This window comes from Coregonus clupeaformis, chromosome 1, assembly GCF_020615455.1.
Source record: "Coregonus clupeaformis isolate EN_2021a chromosome 1, ASM2061545v1, whole genome shotgun sequence".
NCBI lineage: Eukaryota > Metazoa > Chordata > Actinopteri > Salmoniformes > Salmonidae > Coregonus > Coregonus clupeaformis.
The window spans coordinates 70,556,680-70,571,218 of NC_059192.1; the positions used below are offsets into that span (position 1 = coordinate 70,556,680).

At 46.9% G+C, this 14,539-nt stretch overlaps 1 protein-coding gene across 2 annotated transcripts; it reads left to right on the plus strand.

The window, feature by feature from the left end:
* Nucleotides 1-2,267: 2,267 nt before the first annotated feature.
* Nucleotides 2,268-8,348, plus strand: LOC121577376 (AP-4 complex accessory subunit Tepsin). 2 transcript variants are annotated; one of them, XM_041891134.2, is made up of 13 exons: nt 2,268-2,346; nt 2,746-2,818; nt 2,964-3,055; nt 3,244-3,337; nt 3,463-3,530; nt 3,618-3,699; nt 4,479-4,550; nt 4,666-4,857; nt 4,972-5,161; nt 5,268-5,381; nt 5,508-5,586; nt 5,701-5,835; nt 7,524-8,348. In XM_041891134.2, the coding sequence occupies exons 1-13, from the start codon at nt 2,308-2,310 to the stop codon at nt 8,238-8,240; spliced, it is 1,947 nt and encodes a 648-aa protein (XP_041747068.1). In that variant the 5' UTR covers nt 2,268-2,307; the 3' UTR covers nt 8,241-8,348. The 2 variants fall into 2 exon arrangements, with proteins under 2 accessions (XP_041747068.1, XP_041747076.1); XM_041891142.2 differs by having other exon boundaries at nt 4,669-4,857.
* Nucleotides 8,349-14,539: the final 6,191 nt, after the last annotated feature.

Consider the following 14,539-nt stretch of genomic DNA (forward strand, 5'->3'; position numbering starts at 1 on the left):
ATTTGCAAATTATGAAATGACTTGCACAATTGGTGGCTGACTAAATACTTTTTTTCCCCACTGTACATCTATGGTCCAAGTCATTTCTAGTCCACACTCAGTTTCCACTTGATTAATCCCTAAGAGTCCCCATAGCAACATCGGGGGCCACTGACACCATGCATATCAATTGAAGCCAAATTCCTTGGCAGGCCGCCCCAGTTATACAACGGTAGGGGACACACTGGGCCAAGTTGTCCCACTGACATACAGTACATCACCAAATTTCTGCCCTGCTAGAGCTTCCCCGGTCAACTGTAAGTGCTGTTATTGTGAAGTGGAAACTTCTAGGAGCAACAACGGCTCAGCCGCGAAGTGGTAGGCCACACAAGCTCACAGAACGGGACCGCTGAAGCGCATAGCGCTTAAAAATCGTCTGTCCTCGGTTGCAACATTCTCTACCGAGTTCCAAACTGCCTCTGGAAGCATCGTCAGCACAAGAACTGTTCGTCGGGAGCTTCATGAAATGGGTTTCCATAGCCGAGCAGCCACACACAAGCCTAAGATCACCATGCACAATGCCAAGCGTTGGCTGGAGTGGTGTAAACCTTGCCGCAATTGGAGGACTCTGGAGCAGTGGAAACGCGTGCTCTGTAGTGATGAATCACGCTTCACCATCTGGCAGTCCGACGGATGAATCTGGGTTTGCCGGCCGCGACCGGGAGACCCATGGGGCGGCGCACAATTGGCCCAGCGTCGTACAGGTTAGGGGAGGGTTTGGCCAGCAGGGATGTTCTTGTCCCATCGCGCACTAGCGACTCCTGTTGCGGGCCGGGCGCAGTGCACACTGACACGGTCGCCAGGTGTATGGTGTTTCCTCCAACACATTGGTGTGGCTGGCTTCCGGGTTAAGCGGGCATTGTGTCAAGAAGCAGTGCGGCTCGGTTGGGTTGTGTTTCAGAGTACGCACGGCTCTCGACCTTCGCCTCTCCCGTGTACGTACGGGAGTTGCAGCGATGGGACAAGACTGTAACTACCAATTGGATACCACGAAATTGTGGAGAAAAAGGGGTAAAAGAATATATTTAAAAAGATATATAATAAAAAAAATCCTAATCAAATATAACATAACATAAAATAATACAAAATATAAGAATCTGAGTTAGGTGGATGCCCGAAGGCATAGTGCCAACTGTAAAGTTGGCACTATGGAGGAATAATGGTCTGGGGCTGTTTTTCATGGTTCGGGCTAGGACCCTTAGTTCCAGTGAATGGAAATCTTAACACTACAGCATACACTACTACACTACAGCTCGCAGTCAGCATTCCAATTCATCCCAAAGGTGTTCGATAGGGTTGAGGTCAGGGCTCTGTGCAGGCCAGTCAAGTTCTTCCACACCGATCTCGACAAACCATTTCTGTATGGACCTCGATTGTCTTGCTGAAACAGGAAAGGTCCTTCCCCAAACTGTTGCCACAAAGTTGGAAGAACAGCTTAGTCTAGAATGTCATTGTACAGGCCTAATCACCCAACATCAGTGCCCGACATCACTAATGCTCGTGGCTGACTGGAAGCAAGTCCCGCAGCATTGTGTCAACATCTAGTGGAAATCCTTCCCAGAAGAGCGGAGGCTGTTATAGCAGCAAAGGGGGGACCAACTCCATATTAATGTCCATGATCGAGACGTTCGACGTGTCCACATACTTTTGGTCATGTAGTGTATGATGACCACTGACTGAGGTATAGATGCTTTTGGATCATGTATGGCTACAGTGCCCATATTTGTTAGGGAGCTAGCATGTAGCTACATACGCACCTCACCAGTACACTGGGCAAACATCTCTTGGAACCGTCTCATCCTCTCCCGACTGCGAGTCCACACGTTTGTCCCCGACATGATCAGCTGAGTGAGTAGCAGCAGAGGTGGACAGTTGATCAATATTCTTTGACAGGTGGAAAAAAACACCGAACACAATCAATTGAATAACGATCTAATGCCTCTGCATAAGCTCTTGTACAATATTAACTAAGTATCGTAGGAAAATATCCACTCAAACCATTTGATGACCCAGTCCATGGACAGTGCCATGTTGTTCACCCTGAATCAGGAAATTACATGCATGTAATCTACGAACGTGATTTGTTAGGGGAAATATGGATTATGGGCTTTTTGATTCGCCAGTGGTTACCCTTACGCAAAAGCATTGGACCAATGGTATCGTATGAGTCCTACCCATGGTTGTTTGATTGGCTACCTGTCATTGTAGACCCCGCCTTCCTTGTCTGTCCCAAGGAAGAGATGTGTAGCCTCCAGATATTGCAAAATCATGGCAACATTCATGGAACGACTGTCTTTCCTTCAAAAAGTAGGTGTTATTTACCAATATAAAGACTTGCAAATAACATTTTGATATAATGCGTATATGTGACTTTATGGGGAAACCGTACATTGTTTTGTAAATCCCATTACGCCCACTGTTAACTGTACCACGGCAACCTAGTTAGCTAACGTTAGCATGCTAGCACATCATATGAATCACACTCCCAGGACAGAAATAGTTTGTGACTTGTCATGATCAGACTTGTATAAGACTTGAGCTCTATAGTCAATTGGTATGATTTCTTCCGACAGTGTATTACACTGGACCCACCACCCTGTGCTGTTCGCTATAAACCCAAACATAATATGACACAAATCCTAGCTAAATTGACTATTCTGGTGTTCATCTGTTGGCCAATCCATGCATGATATCTCTCCCTCTCAGGTTCCCACTCTGATGAAAGCAACAGCACATGACGAAAAGCCCTGTCCTGGCTACCTCTTTGAAGAAATCGGAAGTATCCTTTTATGCCCATCACCTCCCACTGTATGCTGATACAGTACTGTGTTCTGATATTAAACATAATTTAGCGAGATCCTATTATTTTCAATGTCAACCCAAAGACTGTACAGTTTAAATCCTTTACCCTCCTGGCACTGCAGAAATCTCCCAGGAGTCCACTGGGTGTGGTCAGTGCCTGTTGGAGTACCTGTTGGAGAGGCTGCAGGTAGAATCCTGCCATGTCAAAATAAAGGTGAGCTCAGCTAGCCAGGTTACCAGGCTTTCAGCTACATTAAGAAGCCCCCAAACACTGAATTTGACCTTGGTTTGTTAACTGAGACTGAAGAGGAATCATGTAGAAGAATGCAGTTAATCTTCGCCATATATCATATCAGCTATTCATCTGTCCCTCTTCCCTTTCCATCGTTTCTGTCCTTCCAGGTTCTGAAGATCTTCGTCCATCTCTGTGGCCACGGATCGCCTCACTTTCTAACGGAACTCAGACGGAACTCCACCTTCATCCAGCAGGCCTCAGGTGAGATGACGATGTGACCACTAACGCATCGCACTGTCTCCATTTCATCCTTCTCTTTATGACAGTAGGGTTTCGGAGAGACCTATGAGTGTTATACTGAATCTCTGTGTTATGCTGAATATCAGTTTACAGTGGTCCTCTTGACCCCATCCATGGCACTGCTATGTACCAGAAAGTGAGGGCCACAGCACAGGTGAGTCTAAACAATGTCTAAAACAATTACTATCCCTCCATGCATCTTTTTGAAACTCACAAACTCTCTATCTTTATCTGTCTTCAGGAGTTGGCCAGGTTACTCTTCACAGAGACAGTCTCTCCCCAGAGCAGCACATCTCCATGCAAACTAGCCATGGCTAACATGGGTGAGTACATTGTATTGTTATTGCATGTTCTGCATGTCTACCTCCCTTATTAGTTAACACACTATCTCTGCCCTTATACTGCTACTAATGACAGACATCGGGCTACTGAATGGATGGATGTGACCTCAATTACAATCAACTTAACCCAATCCTCCTGACAGAGTATTGGGGAAGAGAAAGGGAGGGAGGGAGGAGGAGAAGCAGGGAGGAGTGAGGGAGAGGAAGAGACGGGGGGAAAAGAGGGAGTGGATGGGAAGAGAGAAGCAGGGAGGAGTGAGGGAGAGGAAGAGACGGGGGGAAAAGAGGGAATGGGGGAAGAGAGAAAGGAGGAGTGAGAGAGGAAGAGACGGGGGGAAAAGAGGGAGTGGATGGGAAGAGAGAAGCAGGGAGGAGTGAGGGAGAGGAAGAGACGGGGGGAAAAGAGGGAGTGGATGGGAAGAGAGAAGCAGGGAGGAGTGAGGGAGAGGAAGAGACGGGGGAAAAGAGGGAGTGGATGGGAAGAGAGAAGCAGGGAGGAGTGAGGGAGAGGAAGAGACGGGGGAAAAGAGGGGAGTGGATGGGAAGAGAGAAGCAGGGAGGAGTGAGGGAGAGGAAGAGACGAGGGGAAAAGAGGGAGTGGATGGGAAGAGAGAAGCAGGGAGGAGAGAAGAGATGGGGGAAAAGAGGGAGTGGATGGGAAGAGAGAAGCAGGGAGGAGTGAGGGAGGGGAAGAGACAGGGGGGGAAAGCAGGCAGACAAGTACAATGGTTGTCTTTTATCGCTGAGGTCTTTCCTTCCAGGCATGGGGTCGGAGTCTGCCCACGGATCCAGAATGCAGGGGTTTGGCTACAGCCCAGGGAAGAACATAACAAGTAGGTGACAGCAACAAGGCCACCATTTTGGTTTCATGTGGCTCAGTGGACCTGTTAGAATACATTTCAAATGCACCCAGTCAAATCCATGTCTTAATTCACTTCCTGTTTCCAGCAGGTGGTGAGACCCTGATGGACAAGATCCGCAAGGCTACTGAGTTTGTGGCCAGTGCCGTCCTGCCCCCGATGGAACACCAGGGTATCCGTCTCCATGACAACCACTACCGGGCGGTGGTGGCGCCTTCGGGCCCTGTAGAGGTGGCAGTGCCAGCATGTGCCTACACTGTGCCTCCTCACAGACCCAAAGGTATTTTTAAATCAGCTGTTATGTTGATTAGATCATTAGGCTTTTATTATATAGTTGTTACATATGTTAATGAGAGGACTGAAAGCCTTCTTAACCTCTCTCGCTCTCTCTCAGTTTCCCAGCGGTGTCCAGGGCAGGTGGGCGGGGGCTGGGAGGAGATTGACAGCGGCCATAGCTCCTCCCACAACTCCTGTCAGGAGAACGCAGACCATAGCCAGGTCTTAGGGGACAGAAGCAGCAATTCGGGTGGCACCGGGAGCCAATCGGGAGCCAGTAGGGAGAGCTCCGGAGACCTATCAGAACGGTAGAAATATTACATGATATAAGAAGTCTTTACCAGCAAAATATTAAAGGAGTCAACCATGCTGAGTCTCCCTCTCTCTCCCTCCATCCACCTTTCTCTGTGTCAGGGTGGAAGCTATGCAGTTAGGGGACTGTGGCCAGGAGATGGCGCTGATCAGCAGGATGACTGAGGGCTCCAAGGTCTTCCTGTCCAGAGAGGAGAACCAGCACTTCATCAAGGAGTCAGTACAGACCAATAGGTTGCATGTTATTAGAGCATTGGCTTCGACCTTTGTTCCCGCCTGCCTTCACCTTGATTTTTGTCCAGTGTTTTTCTAATGTTTTAATTCCCTCCCCTCTGTCCCCAGGTGTTCCACTCTGAACTGTGAGGTGGTGGTGGAGCTGCTCTCTCGCAGACTGCAGGACCCGTCACAGACTGTCCAGATGGTACAGTCAATAAACATGTGTCTTGAATGTGCTGCTATTTTGACCAGGTTTCTCTTGAAAAATAAATATAATCTCAAATATGTTTGAATGTGCTGCTTCCCTCCGTCCCCCCAGAGGGCGCTGTGTGCTGTGGCCTGTCTCATGACCTCTGATCTGCTGTCTCTGGAGCAAATCTTCGGGGTGACCCAGAGGAGGCTGGCCCAGCTGAGTGAGGGACCCCCAGGGCCTGTAACCAATAAGACCACCAAGGTAACACATCATCTAGTTATTACCTTTAAAGCTGCAATATGTAACTTTTTGGGCTACCAAACAAAATTCACATAGAAATATTCAATTCCCATTGAAAGCAAGTCTAAGAAGCGGTAGATATGTTCTATGTGTGTTATTTTTATGCTTTCCGTTCTTAACTTTTGTTTTTGCATCTTTTACTTTCAGTTTGTACACCAGCTTCAAACAGCTGAACAATATTTTTGGTTTTTAAAATATACATGCTCATAATACATCTAATTCCAAAGTCATGGGCATTAATATGGAGTTGGTCCCCCCTTTGTTGCTATAACAGCCTCCACTCTTCTGGGAAGGCTTTCCACTAGATGTTGGAACATTGCTGTGGGGACTTGCTTCCATTCAGCCACGAGCATTAGTGAGGTCGGGCACTGATGTTGGGCGATTAGGACTGGCTTGCAGTTGGCGTTCCAATTCATCCCAAAGGTGTTTGATGGAGTTGAGGTCAAGGCTTTGTGCAGGCCAGTCAAGTTTTTCCACACCGATCTCGACAAACCATTTCTGTATGGACCTCACTTTGTGCACGGGGCATAGTCATGCTGAAACAGGAAAAGACCTTCCCCAAACTGTTGCCACAAAGTTGGAAGCACAGAATCGTCTAGAATGTAATTGTGTGCTGTAGCTTTAAGGTTTCCCTTAACTGGAACTAAGGGGCCTGAACCATGAAAAACAGCCCCAGACCATTATTCCTTCTCCACCAAACTTTACAGTTGGCACTATGCATTCGGGCAGGTAGCGTTCTCCTGGCATCCGCCAAACCCAGATTCGTCCATCGGACTGCCAGATGGTGAAGCGTGATTCATCACTCAGGAGAACGCGTTTCCAGTGCTCCAGAGTCCAATGGCGGCGAGCTTTACACCACTCCAGCTGACGCTTGGCATTGTGCATGGTGATCTTAGGCTTGTGTGCGGCTGCTCGGCCAGGGAAACCCATTTCATGAAGCTCCCGACGAACAGTTCTTGTGCTGATGTTGCTTCCAGAGGCAGTTTGGAACTCAGTAGTGAGTGTTGCAACCAAGGACAGACGATTTTTACACGCTACGCGCTTCAGCACTCAGCGGTCCCGTTCTGTGAGCTTGTGTGGCCTATCACTTTGCAGCTGAGCCGTTGTTGCTCCTAGACATTTCCACTTCACAATAACAGCACTTACAGTTGACCGGGGCAGCTCTAACAGGGCAGAAATTTGACAAACTGACTTGTTGGAAAGGTGGCATCCTATGACGGTGCCACGTTGAAAGTCACTGAGCTCTTCAATAAGGCCATTCTACTGCTAATGTTTGTCTATGGCGATTGCATGGCTGTGTGCTTGATTTTATACCTGTCAGCAAGGGGTGTGGCTGAAATAGCAGAATCCACTAACTTGAAGGGGTGTCCACATTCTTTTAGTGTATTTCACAGCGATTTAGATGGTACAATGATTCTCTTGCTTGTTTGTCACATAAACTGAAATTAAGCGCACTATTAGAATTTTAGCCACCAGGGAATGGCAGAGCGATTTCTGCATATTGAACCTTTAATAATAAGGTAACACCAGAGAGGCAGAGTGGGATGAGCCTGGGTGTTACAATCTAAGATGATTATCTACGATGGTTGACTCTTGGCACATACAGTATGTAGTTTTGCATTGTAAAAAATGATGGTTTTGTCTTCCAGATCCTTCGTCAGTTTGAGGCTCTGATGGGCGGGCCAATCACTGGTGCCGGTCGTGATGCAGCAGCAGCCAATGGTGTTCCTCCCTCCTCCTCGGACCAGCCCCCCACTCCCAAAAGTCCCGCACTTCTACTGCCAACACGCCCAGGTGACATCACTGTCTTTAACCATCACAGAGGGAGAGACCCTGAGACTGAGCACTCACCACAACCCCCTCCCCTGCCTGACCTGGGCTGGGCCCAAAGGGGTACACCTGAGAGGTTACTAAATCTCGACCTTGATGATGAGGAGAGAGGGTCTGCTAGTCAGGATGAAGAGTTTGTGGACAGTCAGACTGGGTTCAGGACTGGTGAGACCCAGCTCACCTCAGATCTTACAGTTAAAGACCCAGAGCTCCAGACAGAGAGGGACCCCATCCGAGTCACGGACCCCCAGATCGAGCAGCCCTGTGGGGGTAGACTCTCTTTGTTCAGTGGCATGGAGCTGGTGACCAGAGGGAGGTCTGTGTGTCCATCAACCCTTACAGAGAGGAACGGAGACCTGCAGCCTCAGGCGGAAAAGAGAGACAGGAGGGAGCGTCTGATCCTTGAAACGGAGAGCGTTACCCCTACAAACACACCGCTACTCTGTCTCGATGACATCAGCGATACAACGCCTACATACGACCTCACGCCCACCAGCAGCCAATCAGCCTCAGCCTTCTCTTTCCTTAACCTCTGACCTTCAACACAAAACAGTAATGGTTAGGATAATACTGGCACCATACAGTGAGGGAAAAAAGTATTTGATCCCCTGCTGATTTTGTACGTTTGCCCACTGACAAAGAAATGATCAGTCTATAATTTTAATGGTAGGTTTATTTGAACAGTGAGACAGAATAACAACAAAAGAATCCAGAAAACGCATGTCAAAAATGTTATAAATTGATTTGCATTTTAATGAGGGAAATAAGTATTTGACCCCCTCTCAATCAGAAAGATTTCTGGCTCACAGGTGTCTTTTATACAGGGAACGAGCTGAGATTAGGAGCACACTCTTAAAGGGAGTGCTCCTAATCTCAGCTTGTTACCTGTATAAAAGATACCTGTCCACAGAAGCAATCAATCAATCAGATTCCAAACTCTCCACCATGGCCAAGACCAAAGAGCTCTCCAAGGATGTCAGGGACAAGATTGTAGACCTACACAAGGCTGGAATGGGCTACAAGACCATCGCCAAGCAACTTGGTGAGAAGGTGACAACAGTTGGTGCGATTATTCGCAAATGGAAGAAACACAAAATAACTGTCAAATCTCCCTCGGCCTGGGGCTCCATGCAAGATCTCACCTTGTGGAGTTGCAATGATCATGAGAACGGTGAGGAATCAGCCCAGAACTACACGGGAGGATCTTGTCAATGATTTCAAGGCAGCTGGGACCATAGTCACCAAGAAAACAATTGGTAACACACTACGCCGTGAAGGACTGAAATCCTGCAGCGCCCGCAAGGTCCCCCTGCTCAAGAAAGCACATATACAGGCCCGTCTGAAGTTTGCCAATGAACATCTGAATGATTCAGAGGAGAACTGGGTGAAAGTGTTGTGGTCAGATGAGACCAAAATCGAGCTCTTTGGCATCAACTCAACTCGCCGTGTTTGGAGGAGGAGGAATGCTGCCTATGACCCCAAGAACACCATCCCCACCGTCAAACATGGAGGTGGAAACATTATGCTTTGGGGGTGTTTTTCTGCTAAGGGGACAGGACAACTTCACCGCATCAAAGGGACGATGAACGGGGCCAAATCTTGGGTGAGAATCTCCTTCCCTCAGCCAGGGCATTGAAAATGGGTCGTGGATGGGTATTCTAGCATTACAATGACCCAAAACACACGGCCAAGGCAACAAAGGAGTGGCTCAAGAAGAAGCACATTAAGGTCCTGGAGTGGCCTAGCCAGTCTCCAGACCTTAATCCCATAGAAAATCTGTGGAGGGAGCTGAAGGTTCGAGTTGCCAAACGTCAGCCCCGAAACCTTAATGACTTGGAGAAGATCTGCAAAGAGGAGTGGGACAAAATCCCTCCTGAGATGTGTGCAAACCTGGTGGCCAACTACAAGAAACGTCTGACCTCTGTGATTGCCAATAAGGGTTTTGCCACCAAGTACTAAGTCATGTTTTGCAGAGGGGTCAAATACTTATTTCCCTCATTAAAATACAAATCAATTTATAACATTTTTTACATGCGTTTTTCTGGATTTTTGTTGTTGTTGTTCTGTCTGTCACTGTTCAAATAAACCAACCATTAAAATTAGACTGATCATGTCTTTGTCAGTGGGCAAACGTACAAAATCAGCATGGGGATCAAATACTTTTTTCCCTCACTGTATGTATCTCTGCTCTAAAACCATGACTATACAGTTTGTCAGGTGTGCCCAGTCCTGAAGGTATGCAGTGTTCGCTGTGATCTGTGAGTCATAGTATTAACTTCATTTCCACAATAATCCCCAGAGGTAAAACCTCTACATGGTATGCCTGGAGAATGTTCAGTTTGCAGAGTTATGTTTAACAAAGGTGAGGTAATTTTCATGAGCTAGTTCGGGTTATTAAGAGTTAACAGTTACTTGATTTTATGTTAGAGTAATCCCACTGGGCACACACTGATTGAATTAACATTGTTTCCACGTCATTTCAATGAAATGACGTTGAGCCAACGTGGAATAGATGTTGAATTGACGTCTGTTCCCAGCGGGATGTGTTGTCCGCTCTGGCACTAGGTACCATTCTTACTACCTTAAATATTAACATTGAGTGTTATTTCACAAGTGTGTTTTATTTCTCCTGTTTATTCACATTCAATAGGAATGGGACTGGTTGTAGATTGCATGTAGTATTTGCCAAAACCTCAGTGAAATATAACAAAGTAATGAATGAACGAGTAGTTCTCCCCCTCTATGTCCTCTAAACCATGCCTGTCTGCCGGTCAGAACGCTACAGTATATGATGGTTTGAAAGCATATTGGGACATTCAGTGGTGATACTGTGTATTTCAACTAAAGCCATGCAGTTGCACCACTGTGTGTGACTATAATAAAACCTGCTGTAGTAGAAAGGCCTTGTATGGTGGGGCATTACATTAGCTGCACCCCGCCCTTCAGGCGTTAAATAAATGGATCTGATTCACTGGCATTCCTTCCTTGTCAGAAATGTGTTATCTGTTCCGTTTTTTTGGTCTCTGGATATGCCACTAGGGCTGCGTTTACACAGGCAGCCCAATTCGGATATTTTTTCACTAATTGGTCTTTTGACCAATCACGTCAGCTCTGAAAAAGAGCTGATGTGATTGGTCAAAAGAACAATTTGAGGAAAAGAGATCAGATTTGGGCTGCCTGTATAAACGCAGCCTAATATTCTCAACTCCCTGTGGGACCATGGGACTTGCTTACTCTCAGAACTGCAATGTTTTGAATCAAATGTTCCCCTCTCCAGTGTGGGCTGACTAATCTACCAGCTCACGTTTGTTGCGTGTGTTTTAAATTTGATTGAAAACATTGGGTGCAGGGAGAAGTCAGGTAATCTAGTGGGTCTGTCAGTCAGCAGGGAGTTGTCTCATATGTGGTTCAGATTTGCTATGTGCCCGGAGGGGGCCCGAGTTAGGACAAAAAAACATTCCTACACTACAAGAATAACAGGTATGTCACTATGGAAAAGGATCCTTGGGACATCTGCCCCCTTTATTCTATGTACCCAACGCACTAGAAGACCAGTTCTTAAAGCCTTTAGCCGTATCCTTATTCTAGTCCTCCTCTGTTCCTCTGGTGATGTAGAGGCTAACCCAGGCCCTGCAGCCCTCAGTATCACTCCTACTCCCCAGGCACTATCATTTGCTGACTTCTGTAATCGCAAAAGTCTTGGTTTCTTGCACGTAAATATCAGAAGTCTACTTCCTAAGTTTGAGTTATTCACTGCGTTAGCACACTCCGCCAACCCTGATGTTCTAGCAGTGTCTGAATCCTGGCTCAGGAAGGCCACCAAAAATTCTGAAATTTCCATCCCCAACTATAACATTTTCCGTCTAGATAGAACTGCCAAAGGGGGGTGGAGTTGCAATCTACTGTAGAGATAGCCTGCAGAGCTCTATCATACTATCCAGGTCTGTGCCCAAACAGTTTGAGCTTCTACTTCTAAAAATCCACCTTTCCAGAAATAAGTCTCTCACTGTTGCCGCTTGCTACAGACCCCCTCAGCCCCCCAGCTGTGCCCTGGACACCATATGTGAATTGATTGCCCCCATTTATCCTCAGAGTTCGTACTGCTTGGTGACCTAAATTGGGATATGCTTAATACCCCGGCCATCCTACAATCCAAACTAGATGCCCTCAACCTCACGCAAATTATCAACGAACCTACCAGGTACAACCCTAAATCCGTAAACATGGGTACCCTCATAGATATCATCCTGACTAACATACCCTCTAAATACACCTCAGCTGTCTTCAACCAGGATCTCAGCGATCACTGCCTTATTGCCTGCGTCCGTAACGGGTCCGCGGTCAAACGACCACCCCTCATCACTGTCAAACGCTCCCTAAAACACTTTAGCGAGCAGGCCTTCCTAATTGACCTGGCCCAGGTATCCTGGATGGATATAGATCTCATTCCGTCAGTAGAGGATGCCTGGTTGTTCCTTAAAAGTAATTTCCTCTCAATCTTAAATAAACATGCCCCATTCAAAAAATACAGAACTAAGAACCGCTATAGCCCCTGGTTCTCCTCAGACTTGACTGCCCTTGACCAGCACAAAAACATCCTGTGGCGTACTGCATTAGCATCAAATAGCCCCCACGATATGCAACTTTTCAGGGAAGTTAGGAACCAATATACACAAGCAGTCAGGAAAGCAAAGGCTAACTTTTTCAAACAGAAATTTGCATCCTGTAGCACTAACTCCAAAAAGTTTTGGGACACTAAAGTCCATGGAGAATAAGAGCACTTCCTCCCAGCTGCCCACTGCACTGAGGCTAGGAAACACTATCACCACCCGATAAATCTACAATAATCGAGAATTTCAACAAGCATTTTGCTACAGCTGACCATGCTTTCCATCTGGCTACCACTACCCCGGCCACCAACTCTGCACCCTCCGCTGCAACTTGCCCATGCCCCCCCCGCTTCTCCTTCACACAAATTCAGACAGCTGATGTTTTGAAAGCGCTGCAAAATCTGGACCCCCTACAAATCAGCTGGGCTAGACAATCTGGACCCTTTCTTTCTAAAACTAGCCGCGAAATTGTCGCAACCCCTATTACTAGTCTGTTCAACCTCTCTTTCATAACGTCTGAGATCCCCAGAGATTGGAAAGCTGCCGCGGTCATCCCCCCTCTTCAAAGGGGGTGACACTAGATCCAAACTGCTACAGACCTATATCCATCCTGCCCTGCCTTTCGAAAGTATTTGAAAGCCAACTTAACAAACAGATCACCGACCATTTCGAATACCACCGTACCTTCTCCGCTATGCAATCCGGTTTCCGAGCTGGTCATGGGTGCACTTCAGCCACGCTCAAGGTCCTAAACGATATTATAACCGCGATTGATAATAGACAGTACTGTGCAGCCGTCTTCATCGACCTGGCCAAGGCTTTCGACTCTGTCAACCACCGCATTCTTATTGGCAGACTAAATAGCCTTGGTTTCTCAAATGACTGCCTCGCCTGGTTCACCAACTACTTCTCAGATAGAGTTCAATGTGTCAAATCGGAGGGCCTATGGCAGTCTCTATGGGGGTGCCACAGGGTTCAATTCTTGGGCCGACACTTTTCTCCGTGTATATCAATGATGTCGCTCTTGCTGCTGGTGACTCTCAGATCCACCTCTACGCAGACGACACCATTTTGTATACATCTGGCCCTTCATTGGACACTGTGTTAACAAACCTCCAAACGAGCTTCAATGCCATACAACACTCCTTCAGTAGCCTCCAACTGCTCTTAAACACTAGTAAAACTAAATGCATGCTTTTCAATCGAACGCTGCTGGCACCCGCCCACCCGACTAGAATCACCACTCTCGACGGGTCTGACCTAGAGTATGTGGACAACTACAAATACCTAGGTGTCTGGTTAGACTGTAAACTCTCCTTCCAGACTCACATAAAGAATCTCCAATCCAAAGTTAAATCTAGAATCGGCTTCCTATTTCGCAACAAAGCCTCCTTCACTCATGCTGCCAAACATGCCCTCGTAAAACTGACTATCCTACCGATCCTTGACTTCGGCGATGTCATTTACAAAATAGCCTCCAACACTCTACTCAGCAAATTGGATGTAGTCTATCACAGTGCCATCCGTTTTGTCTCCAAAGCCCCATACACTACCCACCACTGTGACCTGTACGCTCTTGTTGGCTGGTCCTCACTACATGTTCGTCGTCAAACCCACTGGCTCCAGGCCATCTATAAATCACTGCTAGGCAAATCCCGCCTTATCTTAGCTCATTGGTCACCATAGCAGCACCCACCCGTAGTCTGCGCTCCAGCAGGTATATCTCACTGGTCATTCCCAAAGCCAACACCTCCTTTGGCCGCCATTCCTTCCAGTTCTCTGCTGCCAATGACTGGAACGAATTGCAAAAATCTCTGAAGCTGGAGACTCTTATCTCCCTCACTAACTTTAAGCATCAGTTGTCAGAGCACCTTACCGATCACTGCACCTGTACACAGCCCATCTGAAATTAGCCCACCCAACTACCTCATCCCTATATTGTTATTTATTTTGCTCTTTTGCACCCCAGTATCTCTATTTGCACATAATCTCTTGCACATCTAGCATTCCAGTGTTAATACTATTGTAATTATTTCGCACTATAGCCTATGTATTGCCTTACCTCCATAACTTGCTACATTTGCACACACTGTATATATATTTTCTGTTGTATTTTTGACTTTATGTTTTTTTACCCCATATGTAACTCTGTGTTGTTTTTATCGCACTGCTTTGCTTTATCTTGGCCAGGTCACAGTTGTAAATGAGAACCTGTTCTCAACTGG